Consider the following 12,259-nt stretch of genomic DNA (forward strand, 5'->3'; position numbering starts at 1 on the left):
TATCTAGGGTCATGTGGTACAAAACAAGGCCACTGGGGGGACCAGACTTGCGGTCCTGGAATTTCACTCACATGTGCTTTGGGCGTATATCATGAAACACACCTGGTACCTGTTGCCACTTTTCAGGGACAGATAATTCTATACAAAGGCCTGTTGGTTCACAAGTATGCACACCTGCATTCTTATCCTGTATCTGTGGCCAATGCAGAAGACTGGCAGGTGTCCTGGCAGGAATACTGGCTGGATCCCGAGTTGAAGTCACTGAAGTGGGCTGCCTCTCCTTAACACATGTGTCATATCCACCTTTTTATTAATAGCATTGGTCTTGCATGAGGCTGGGTCTGGCCCCAAATCTGAAGATCCTTGGCTTGTAGGGTCCATCCGTTGGTCCCTGTCTCTTTTCCCTCCTGGGGTGTTTTCCATCTGTCCAAGAGACTGAGGCTTGTATGGGGCTGGTTTCCCTTCCTTGCACGCTTCCCTGCCTTTTCCTCCTGCCTTACCGGCACTTTGCCCACACTTGGAGTATCAGCTCCTTCAGCCTGGTTCTGGCATTCTGGACTCGGCTCCACCCTCGAGGCCCATGTCTGATACTACCTGCCTGAAGTGGGTTTAGATTTGCCTTCTCCACATTTACGCCCTCCAGCATGGCCTGGTGGGCAGATTTGGGTCATGCCCCGACTTCTAAAGCTAAGCTGGCCATAGAACAGCCTTCCATAAATGACAACTTTTTTGTTTGTTTCTTTTTTCATAGAAAATGGGGAGTTTCTTTCCCTGGATCTTGGAGGGTCCAAGTTTCGCGTCTTGAAGGTGCAAGTCTCTGAAGAGGGGAAAAGAAATGTCCAGATGGAGAGTCAGTTCTATCCAACACCCAATGAAATTATCCGAGGGAATGGCTCAGAGGTATCGGGCAGGGGCTCTTATGAAGCAGGGGATGGGGGATGGCCTTGGCATCAAGTTTATAAGTGACCATGCCTTAGCGCAGCATCCTGTGCTTTCTCTTCTCTCTAGCTATTTGACTACGTAGCTGACTGTCTGGCAGATTTCATGAAGACGAAAGGGTTGAAGCATAAGAAATTGCCCCTTGGCCTAACCTTTTCTTTTCCCTGCAGACAGACTAAATTGGAAGAGGTAAGGTTCATGCCGGGGAGGGAAGAAGCTGTACAGGATTTGGGTTTGGGGCTGGGGAGTGTGGGCATGTTCAAGGAGTCAGGCTGGGAACAGGAGAGATCAGCAGGAGTCTTCTTGTTTTGTTTTTTTCTTTTTTTGCACAGTGAGGTGGAAATGTGAGGCAGAGAACTCGTAAATGCAGCAGCCTTGATTTTGCACTTGACGTGGGCACGGCACAAGGCAGCAGAACAATTTTTACCCCTTAGTTCTCAGACTTGGTTGCATGGGAATCCACTGGAGGGCTTGTTAGACACAGATTGCTGGACCCCACCCCAGAGTTCCTTAATCAGTGGGGCCTCAGATTTGCATTTCTAACAGCTTCCTGGGTGATGAATGTGGATGCTGGTGGTCTGGGGACCACACCTAGCACCCCTGACATAGCTGACTAGAATAAGAGGAGGAAGGCTCAGGGAATCTCAATCTCCAGTGAGCCCTTAGGAAGAGGATGCAGATGGGGTCATTGGAATGACAATGTTGGGATGTACAGTCTCAGCTGGGCCACTACCCAGCGGGGGTCTCATCTCTGTGTGCCTCATACGTTCAACTGATAAACAGGGAGAGGTCAAACCCAATCTTATATAGATCTGTGAGAATAAGTAAGGGGCCACAGAAAAGGACAATGAGTTTTCTGGGGTCAGCGAGTCATGGTCAAGAGTCAGGTATCCCCAGGCCCCACGCCTCTGGGGTGGGAGCCCGTGATCTCCTCCTGCACGTGCCGGTCATGACGCCCAGCTGATGGTCAGTTCATGGAGCACCTTGATATCATGCACTGCCCTGGGATGTGTTTGCTGTTGCTGGCATGGGCCATTTATCAGTGGGGAAGAGTGGAAAAGGAATGGGTTATCACGTCCCACACACATGTCTTTGAATCATGGCTCAGAACAAGCTGTGTCCCCGGGGCAAGTTACATAACTTCTTAAGCTTCTTGATTTTCCATCCGGAAAACAGGGGTAATAATAGCTCCTTGCCGGGTTGAAGGGAAGCTTAGACCAAACCTCTGCCACGGGCCCCAGACTGTGCCTGGTGCGTAGCTGCAGGGCCACGACAAGGATTGTCCCTATGTCACTGGTCTCTTGGTACTTTTGTACCTTGTCCCCTGACTCAACAGATGTTTCTGGAGGGCAGGCATTGTTTTATATTATTTTTTTTTATTTTTTAAAAGATTTTATTTATTTATTCATGAGAGACAGAGAGAGAGATGCAGAGGCAGAGGGAGAAGCAGGCTCCCCGCGGAGCAGGGAGCCTGATGCGGGACTTGATCCCAGGACCCTGGGATCGTGACCTGAGCCAAAGGCAGACACTTAACCGACTGAGCCACCCAGACGCCCCTGTTTTATATTTTTCTCCACCTGCAGGGTCTGTAGCATGATGTCTTGTATTTTATAGGTGATTGTTAACTATCTGACAATTAAAAGTACAATCAATCATTTAATTGATTCCACTGAGTGGGAACTTGCCGTGATCTATCCAGACAGGGGATGGGCTGAGGTTCACATTTTTATTATTTTATTTTTAAAAAAAAAGGATTGGAAAAAACTAGTATGAAGAAGGTTTCAGAGAATGTGAGAAGAGGCCAGGTGGAGTCAGGCTGTGAGGTGTCACCGTCTTTGTTGACTGGAGGAGCAGAGGTCCCAGAATCTGTAGAGGAAGTAGGAGGAGGAGTCATGGGGAATCAGGCCCCGAGATGGAGATCAGATTCACGGAGTAGTTAAACAGATCTTCTCCGAGCTCAGAAATGGAGACCCCAGGAAGAAGGAAGAGACTTCTCAAGCTCTGCTGGAATTCATTTGAGTTTGAGAACCAAACTTACATATCTTCTTGATACCTGGGGGGTGAATGTATGGTTTGTTTATCCAAGATTTTGGCATTTTTCTAAGCCAAATCTCTACCAGCATCTTTATGTAATAATAATAATAGGGGCACCTGGTTGGCTTAGTTGTTGAGCGTCTGCCTTCAGCTCGGGTCATGATCCCAGGGTCCTGGGATCAAGCCAAGCATCGGGCTCCCTGCTCGGCGGGAAGCCTACTTCTCCCTCTCCCACTCCCCCTGCTTCTGTTCCCTCTCTCGCTGTGTCTCTCTCTGTCAAATAAATAAAATAAAATCTTAAAAAAAAAAAATAGCAACACCATACCCCAGATTTTGGCAGTGTATCTTGCATTGTGCTGAACTCTTTATGTGTATTATCTCATTAAAATCCCCAAGCAATCATAGGAAGTAGATATTATTATTTCCATTTCATATTTGAGAAAAATTGCAGCTACAGTTATGCTGTATGCACAGTTTTAAAAAATATAATTGCATGTCCTTTTAAAATTTCCACTTAACTATATATCACAAGCATTTATTTTCCACTCCCCCATACATCCTGCTCCTAATGCATCCCACATTGTCCCTAGCACCCTTTTTGGGGGGATGCCACCCTACAGTCTCTTACTCCTCTATCCCATGAAGCAGGGATGTTTCCCTGACCTATGAAGGCAGAAGTTAGGGAGGGCTGCCAGTAGGCAGCGCTGTGGTGCAGGGAACAAACCCTGGTCCCTAGTCAGGAGTTAGACCATTGCATTCCAGTTGGACTCTGTCCTTCACTCACTGAGATCTAGAGCAGTTTCCTTCCTCTGAAAACCTCCCAGCTTTATCCGTAAACTGAGAGGATTGGGAGGGTGTGGTGGGGAGTTTGTGAGTTTGGGCTCAGCTATTTTTGACTGTGTGGCCTTGGGCAAATCTCTTAGTCTCCAAAATTCTCTTCCAGTCTGAAACATTCTGATTATTTGCTATTTTACAAAACTCTTGAGAAACACCAATTTTTAAAACATTAAAAAAAAAAAAGATTTTATTTTTTTTTATTTTAATTTTTTATTTATTTATTTTTTTTATTCAAGAGAGTCAGAGAGAGAGAGGCAGAGGCAGAGGCAGAGGGAGAAGCAGGCTCCCTGCCTAGCAGGGAGCCCAATGCGGAACTTGATCCCAGGACCCTGGGATCATGACCTGAGCTGAAGGCAGACGCTTAACCATCTGAGCCACCCAGGCGCCCCCAAAAAAGATTTTATTTTTAAGTAATCTCTACACCCAACGTGGGGCTCGAACTCATGACCCGGAGATCAAGAGTCGCATGCTCTACTGACTGAGCCAGCCAGGCACCCCAGGAAACACCACTTTTATGCACATAATTGATAATGCAGGTAGAGAGCCATTTTTCTAAGTTGAACTTAAGTTCCCAAGGGAGTCCTACCAGGTAATACCACGTTAGTTCTGTTCTGTGGACCTGGCAATCCATGCATTCTGTGCACATAATGTGTACCTACCACAGGCCTGGTATTCCCATCAGAGCATTCCTGTGAGAGAGGCACGGAAATGAGGTTTCTCCATTTCACAGATGAGTAAACTGAGGCTCAGAGAGGTTAAATGACTTGACTAATGTCTTATGCGTCCATGTTCTCAGTGATTGTTCTTTCTGCCATTACGTATATTGTCTCAAACTGCTCAGATGCAATAAAGATGTGTATTTGGTTTAGAAAAAGCTGAAGGAATGTTGAAAGAATTGGGGGTGATTCAGCTTCAAGAGGAGAAGCCCGTGGGGATGCACTTTACGCATGAAATTTCTGCCACTCATTTTCAGAACTGAGTGCCTTCTTCATTTTAACTGGCTCTGAAATCTTCCCCCAGGGTATCCTGCTTTCATGGACCAAGAAGTTTAAGGCACGGGGAGTTCAAGGCACAGATGTAGTGAGTTGTCTGACCAAAGCCATAAGAAAACACAAGGTGAGGGGTTCGCCTCCCAGTCATAGCCCCTTTCTCTCCAGGTGGGGTCTCCTACTGTGTGTGTCCTAGAAGGAGAATCAGAAGGAATTGATCTTGCGGCAGGTGTCATTGTGGTATAGATGTGGCCAGTTGTGACCAATTTGGGTAAACCTACCAGTAAGCCTCGGTACATGGTGCTTGTTCCTGTGGCTGTTGAAATGTGGCCCCATGCTTCCCTGGGACCTCCCCAGCTGCCACAGCCCCCTCAGAGGGTCTCCGTTAGATCCCGTGCATGTGTAATACTCTAATCACCTTTCCTCTTTGCTTAAAATATTGCTTTCTTTCCAGTCTGGCTGTCTCTCCTATTTTCTACTCTCTATTCATGGGTTAGCTCTATTCGTTGATTAAATTTTATAATAATCTAAACTGAAAAAGCAAGACATGCTCCTTGCTGAGCTGAGAAGTACACAAGTAAACCCAACTTATTTGTTATCCTGACAGCAAGAGTGATATTTTGATGGATACCCTTCTAGTCTTTTTTCTCCTTAAAGAGGCAATCATACTATTTTGTATCCTGTGTTTTTCTTTTATTGTTTCATTTCACTTTAGAATGCTCCCCCAAACCTTGGGGAACCATATTACCTTGGGGTAATAATCCAAGTTGACTTATCAACATGGGAAACCCAGATGAGAAATCCCTGGTGCTGCCCATGGAGAAGACTTGGCTGAGGCTGGTTAAGCTGTCCCCATGGGCGAGGGAGGGCTTTGCTCCCAGGAGAAACATGCTTTCCTTGGGGGTCTTTCCAATAAAGGCAGGATTCCTAGTGGTCTGTCCCTCATTTTTCCATTGCACAGAGGCCTTCAGCCATAAACCAGGAGCTTGGGTTCTACTCTTCAGTTCCCAACTGCCCTTTCTCTCTTCTAGACCCCTGAACTTGACAGAGGCCCTGTCTCTTCCAGGAAGGAGCTAGTGATTGTCTCATCACCTTCACTGCTCTTGCTTCTTCTCTGGGGAAAGATAAAGGGATGATGCCCCCTTCCCACCCCCTGATGCCCTCTGGGACTTGTGTTCCATCAGGACATAGACGTGGATATCCTGGCCTTGGTCAATGACACCGTGGGGACCATGATGACGTGCGCCTATGATGATCCCTACTGTGAAGTTGGTGTCATCATTGGTAATTCAGTTTGACTTGATTTTCCAGGTCGGGAAAGGGGCTAGTCTGGGGCTTAGTTTTAGCAAATTGAGTACATTCTGTGGGAGGGTATTGGCACTTTGTGTTTATGAGATATAACGTAGGGAAATGCAAAATTAATGCATTCATTTGACAAGTATTTGCTGAGTGCGTCTTGTGTGCTAGGCCCTGTGCTCTGCATTGGGTTTGCAGTGGAGTTAATACCTAGAGGTTCCTGTATTTGTGCAGCTTTCAACAGGGAGGTGGGTGAAAGGCCTGAAAGGTCCAGACAGGTAATGTCAGGTCATGGTTGGTGTGATGACAAGAGTGAAGCAGGCTGATGACAAGAGTGAAGCAGGCTGAGGTGACTGAGAGTGAGTGTGGTGGGGTGGTCACAGCAGGTCTCTCTGAGGGAGACATTTGAGCAGGGACCTTGGGGATGAGGAGGAGGGAGCAAAGTGGAGATGGAGAGGCCCTGGCAAAGTAAAGAGGAGACCTATGGCCTCTGAGGTGGGATTGCATCTGGGATGCTCCAGGAACCCTAAGAAGCTGAACAGTGGCTGAACCAAAGTGACTGAAGGCTGAAAGGAGTGGGCTTTTCAGGCCAGAGAGAGTGGACAGGGCTGGGCAGATTGCATCGGACACAGGACATAGTCACTGTGAGGTCTTTGGCTTCTATCCCAAGAGGAGGCAGGAAGGAAGGCACTGGAGGGCTTTGGGTGGGGGATGGATAAAGGGGGTGTGCATTTTTAAGAAGCTCATTTTGGCTGCTGTGTCAGACAAAGAGACTTGACTACTGGGGGCAAGAATGGAAGCAAGATGACCAGCCAAGAGGCCATTCCCCTATGCAGGTAGGACACGATGGGGCCTAGATCAGGGATATTGCAGCACAGCGGAGGTGTCTGCTGTGTGGTCCTCAACACCTGAGCTGGCAGGGTTCTGCCAGAGGCGTCTGTGAGAAGGCAGTGTGGGAGACAATAAAGCCAAACGGATTGGATTTATCAGCTCTTCTTGAATAGTTCCTACCATCTCCCCATTCCCTTACCACTATTGGAGAGAGTTTTCTGAATTGCTTTTTTGTAATTTCCAACCCTTCTCCTCATCTGGAGTTTCCAAGGGGCAGGATCTTTACACCTGAGGGGCTTGATCTGCCTTCCTAATTCCGGAGCCCCACAGCTCACAATGGGATGGGCGCATGCCAGCCATGGCTTCTAGCCACCGTCCACTGTGTCTCAGTGACTGTGTCTGGTAGGCTGCACATGCCTAAATTGTGTCCACACTTTTCTTAGAAAAGCTTTTTCCAGGTATTGCATTACATTCTGCTTCTCTCAAGAAATTTCTTAGGTTGGCTTTAAAATCCTCAAACCAGAGCATTAGACAGGGGAAGATACTTAAAAAAAATAATTTTTTAGCAGCTTTGAGCCATAAAAATTTCTCTAATTTAAGGTGTACAATCCAATGATTTTTAGAATTCCCCTAGGAAGCCATCTGGCCCCGGGATCTTGTTTGTTGGGAGATTTTTGATGACCGCTTCAATTTCCTTACTGGTTTTGGGTCTGTTCAGGTTTTCTATTTCTTCCTGGTTCAGTTTTGGTAGTTTATACTCTCTAGGAATGCATCCATTTCTTCCAGATTGTCTAATTTGCTGGCATGTAGTTGCTCATAATATGTTCTTACAATTGTTTGTATTTCTTTGGTGTTGGTTGTGATCTCTCCTCTTTCATTCATGACTTTATTTATTTGAGTCCTTTCTCTTTTCTTTTTGATAAGTCTGGCCAGGGGACAATCCAGTGATTTTTAGTATATGTAGAGTTTCCTAACCATCACCACAATCCAGTTGTAGAACATTTCCATCATCCTGGTGGGTCCCACACAGACTGCCCAATTTGTAGCCACTCCCCAATATTCTAGTGTTTGAGGCATTTCCTTGGGGTGATTTTGTGTTTGAATAGTGGAATGTTGCTTTCTTATGTGGTAGCTAATAACTGTCAAAGATAAGGATGTAGCTTCTGCTAGGAACAAATTGTGGCAGGCAGAGTAAAGAATATTTTTAGTATCAAATAGAGAAGAGGCTAAGTAGCTTAAGGAAAGGATTAAAAAAATTACTGTGGGTTGGTGATTTTTTTTTTTTTTTAATTTATAAGGTTAGGTTAACTCATCCTTTTTGTAAATGTGCTTTGTCAGCTTTCATACATATTCATCAGGGACTTCTTCACAATCGACCCCATTCATGACAGCAAACCATTAACATCTGAGAAGTGTAGACTTGGCATGTCAGCTTTATTCCTCATGAACTTCCAGGCTTGCCAAAGCTGCTTCCCTCAGTGAGAACCGGCCCCAGGAAGTGGATCAAAAGCACTTTGTGGTACATTCAGAGGGCTCTCAGGCAGTTAAGAGTTCTCTATGTCTTTGCCCAGCTGGAAGCCTTTCGGTCTTTGCGTATTTGCTCTGATCCCTCGTGCAGGCACTGGCACCAATGCATGTTACATGGAGGACATGAGCAACATTGACCTGGTGGAAGGCGATGAGGGGAGGATGTGCATCAACACGGAGTGGGGGGCCTTCGGGGATGACGGGGCTCTGGAGGACATCCGCACCGAGTTCGACAGGGAGCTGGACCTTGGTTCTCTCAACCCCGGGAAGCAACTGTGAGTCCCCTTGTGCTGTCATCTGGGCATTGGCATCAGTAAATACCCAGTCACTCACGTACATCTTGAACCTGGGAGGCTTTCTAGTTGTGACCAGTTACCCGTCACAAGGAGTTTATGAGGTGAGGCTTGGGTTTCAGTTTCATCGGGCACCTGTGAAAGTGAAGGCAAGGAAATGGAGTGATCTCCCCTAGGTCATAACCCCAATTCTAATTCAGTCCATATTTCTGGAGCGTGTATGTGTGGGGCAGGGGAGATACAGCTGGGAACCAGGTGACTCAGGTCCTGCCCTCTCGGTGCCTTCAGATGAGCAAAAATAGAACAAAACCAGTGCAGCCCAAGGGAGCAGGACTCAGGCCAGCTCCTCGTTTGTGTTTCCAGTGCTCCCTGCCACCCCACTTTCTCAGAGGCCTAATCACAGCACCTGCTGTGATGCCTTCCTAGCTTAGGTCTTGGGGAGTCTTTCTCGGCTCTCATTCCATGCTCACCAGGAGAAGTCTCTGGGTCTGCCTCAGCTCTGCCTGCATGCTGAGCCCTCAGAGCTGCACATCTGATTTTTCTTTCCTTTCTATGCGCAGTGTCTTACACATTATTGTAGTTCATTAAGTTTTTGTTGAATGAAAAGGCATTTAAAAAATTTAAATAATTTCAGGCTTACAGAAAAGTTACAAAAGTGGTACAAAATTCCCCTTCACCTAGATTCCTTAAATACTAATATTCTCTCTCTGTTTCTGTGTTTATGTATATACATACACATATACACAAAATGTCTGAATAAAATTACTTTTCTGAATCATTTGAGACTAAATTACAAACATAATATCCCTTTGAAGTAAATACTTCAAAGTGTATTATCTGCAAACAAGTATATTCTGTCATATAACCAAAGTATAATTATCAAAATTAGGAAATTAACACTTAATTGGTTCTAATATTTAATTTACAGACCTTACTCAAAATTCACTAGCTGCCCCATTAATGTCCTTTATAAAAAAAGAAAAAAAGAATGGTCCTGGTCCAGGCTCAGTTCAGGATCACACATGATATCTTGTGGCCTTTCTCTTTGAGCCTGGAAAGCCTCTGTAGTATCTCTTTGTTTTTCATACAAGCCGTTTATTATACAGAATGTCCCTCAACTGTCCACCGTTTCCTCATGAGTAGATTCAGGTGTGTGTTTTTGGCAGAACTATCACAGAAGGGATGTGTGTCCTCCTCAGTGCATCGTATCTGGAGGCCCTCGATGTTTGTTCACTACTTGAGATGCTCCCTCAGATCACTTGGCCAAGGAACTGCGCAACAGGTTTCTCTCCCAGAAGGTTGTTATTATTCCTTCTGTTGTGAATACGTATCTGGTGAAGAGATACTTTGTGACTATGGAAATATCCCCTTTCCCATTAAACTTTCACTCTTTATTTTGAGCATCCATTAACAAATTTCTAAATCCATCATGTTTATTCATTGTGAACCTCCTGTAAATCATGGCTTTCCTATCTCTTCCATTGATCTGTTTATCCTCATAGGAACACAGGGATTCTTTCTTTTATTTAATGGGGTATCATTTCTTCCTATCATTATTTATTTTGATGCTCAAATATTTTCACATTTGGCCAATGGAAGCCCCTTCAAGCTGGTCCCTGTGTCCTTTCGATGTGTTCACATCACTCTTTACAGACTTCCTTATTTTCTGGCCCAGTAAATGTTCCAGACTCCTTGTGCATTTTGCTAGTCCTGGCCAATTTTCCAAGAAGCTCTGGTGAATGAATATTTAAAGTACCTCCTAGAAACCATTCAAACACTAGCACTGCATACCCAGAAAGCAAATTTTTGCTTTGGACATAACTGCTCCCCCAGGCACACACCCATTTCACTGGTGACACAGAGCAGTCATGGCCCAAGAAAGTAGGACCATTTTTTTGGACCTTATCACCCTCACTCTCTCCATTTCACTTAAAATGAACTTCATTTCCCCAAACCCAACCTGGATTTCTTTTGACTGTATTCTGTTTCTGCGATGTTCTATGACTTTTTCTAATGAAATAGATTAAGTTGGTTAGAAAACAGGTTGTCCTTGATTTTGTGCCCTATTATGTTTGGAGAATAAAAATTATATTTAGTTGTTTGCCTGGGAAACAGTTAGTCATTGCTTGTCGGATGCAGATTCAGAGTTGAGGTGTAGGTAGCAGGGATATTTCATCTATACTATTATAGAACCTCTCTGGGGCTGTAGAGCCTCTCAAGCCCAACTCCCAGATACAGCATCTTTCTCTCTTGGCCAGAAGCATGGTGTAGGCATTGGAAGCATCTGAAATTTGGATTTGTCACGCCATGGTTGGCAATCTTGGGATCACCTGAATTTCCTGAGTTCGAGATTCCTATGCCTAATATGAGAATGCTACCCCCATGGCCAGGGGTGATTTGTGATAAAAATTCTTGGATTCAAGCACTTCATGAGCAGGACGGAATCTTAGATCTCCTCTAGTATAGTTCTCTCTTTTTATAGGTGAGGGGAGTGTAGCCCAGAGGAGATAAGTGAGCTCCCAAAGGCACCCCAGGCTGGGATGGGGCCTGAGGCCCCCTGAGCCATGGAGTTGTCCTTCCATTGCTCATGGTCCTGACGATGGGCCATGGCTTGTGGGCATAGGGAAAGGGTGCTACATAACCATAACCATAGCTGTTACTGATCTGTTCACTAAATCATAGGTTTGAGAAGATGATCAGCGGCCTGTACCTGGGCGAACTTGTCAGGATCATCTTGCTGAAGATGGCCAAGGCAGGTCTCCTGTTCAGCGGTGAGAAGTCTTCTGCTCTCCACACTAAGGGCAAGATTGAAACACGGCACGTGGCTGCCATGGAGAAGTAAGCTGCTGGCTGGGTCCCTTCACCTTGAGTCCGCAGAGAGTTAGGGTGGGTAGCCAAGGCGTGGTATGCTCATGGTAGTGGCACAGCAGAAGGAACCAGATCCATCCCGATCTTCACCAGGACAGCTTCAGACCTGGGCCCAGGTTTGGGTGGGTTAGCAATGCCTTCCGTGACTCTGATGCAGCTTCTTGTTGGTTTCATTGGCCAGGGAGTCCGCAGTTGGAGATCTACTCCTTTCTTATATTTTGCTGCCTTCCTTCTCCCCAAAGTGGTGACTTAAAGCTTTTTTAGGGTCCCAGACCCCTTTGAGGATCTAATTCAAGTTCTGGACCCTTTACCACAAAAATGCGTGTTTGTACTCAATATTCCTTACGATATTAGGACAACCTTGACCCATTAAAGCCCATGCATGGAATCTAAGTTACGAACTCCTGCTCTAGCAAGAGGCTTCTCTACCTGGTACTGTTGGGGACTGGCCTTGGCTTTGGTGATTTGAGGCCTCACACAGAGGTCCCTGCAATGGGGAGATGGCTGGTGAAGGCAGCTGGCTCCAGTCCACTCAGGGTCCTGTTCCTCTGGCTTAGAAACCCTGGCATTGCCCTGAGCTTTGTAATGAGTTTAGATTCTGAGCTCAGCAGAGTGACATCTGACTCCTAGAATCTGTTTGTGCAG

The 12,259-nt window shown here is 45.9% G+C and overlaps 1 protein-coding gene across 1 annotated transcript in view; it reads left to right on the plus strand.

Moving 5' to 3' along the window:
- LOC118018146 (hexokinase HKDC1) overlaps window positions 1–12,259 on the plus strand; it is a 43,037-nt gene that overhangs the window by 10,282 nt on the left and 20,496 nt on the right. Inside the window, exons 3-8 of the mRNA XM_035016609.1 lie at window positions 752–900; window positions 1,009–1,128; window positions 4,831–4,926; window positions 5,984–6,083; window positions 8,545–8,728; window positions 11,429–11,584. Of these exons, the coding sequence (XP_034872500.1) occupies window positions 752–900; window positions 1,009–1,128; window positions 4,831–4,926; window positions 5,984–6,083; window positions 8,545–8,728; window positions 11,429–11,584 (805 nt within the window). The remainder of the gene's footprint in view (window positions 1–751; window positions 901–1,008; window positions 1,129–4,830; window positions 4,927–5,983; window positions 6,084–8,544; window positions 8,729–11,428; window positions 11,585–12,259) is intronic.

This window comes from Mirounga leonina, unplaced genomic scaffold (genome assembly GCF_011800145.1).
Source record: "Mirounga leonina isolate KUSES-001 unplaced genomic scaffold, KU_Mleo_1.0 Mir_106, whole genome shotgun sequence".
NCBI classification, from domain to species: Eukaryota; Metazoa; Chordata; class Mammalia; order Carnivora; family Phocidae; genus Mirounga; species Mirounga leonina.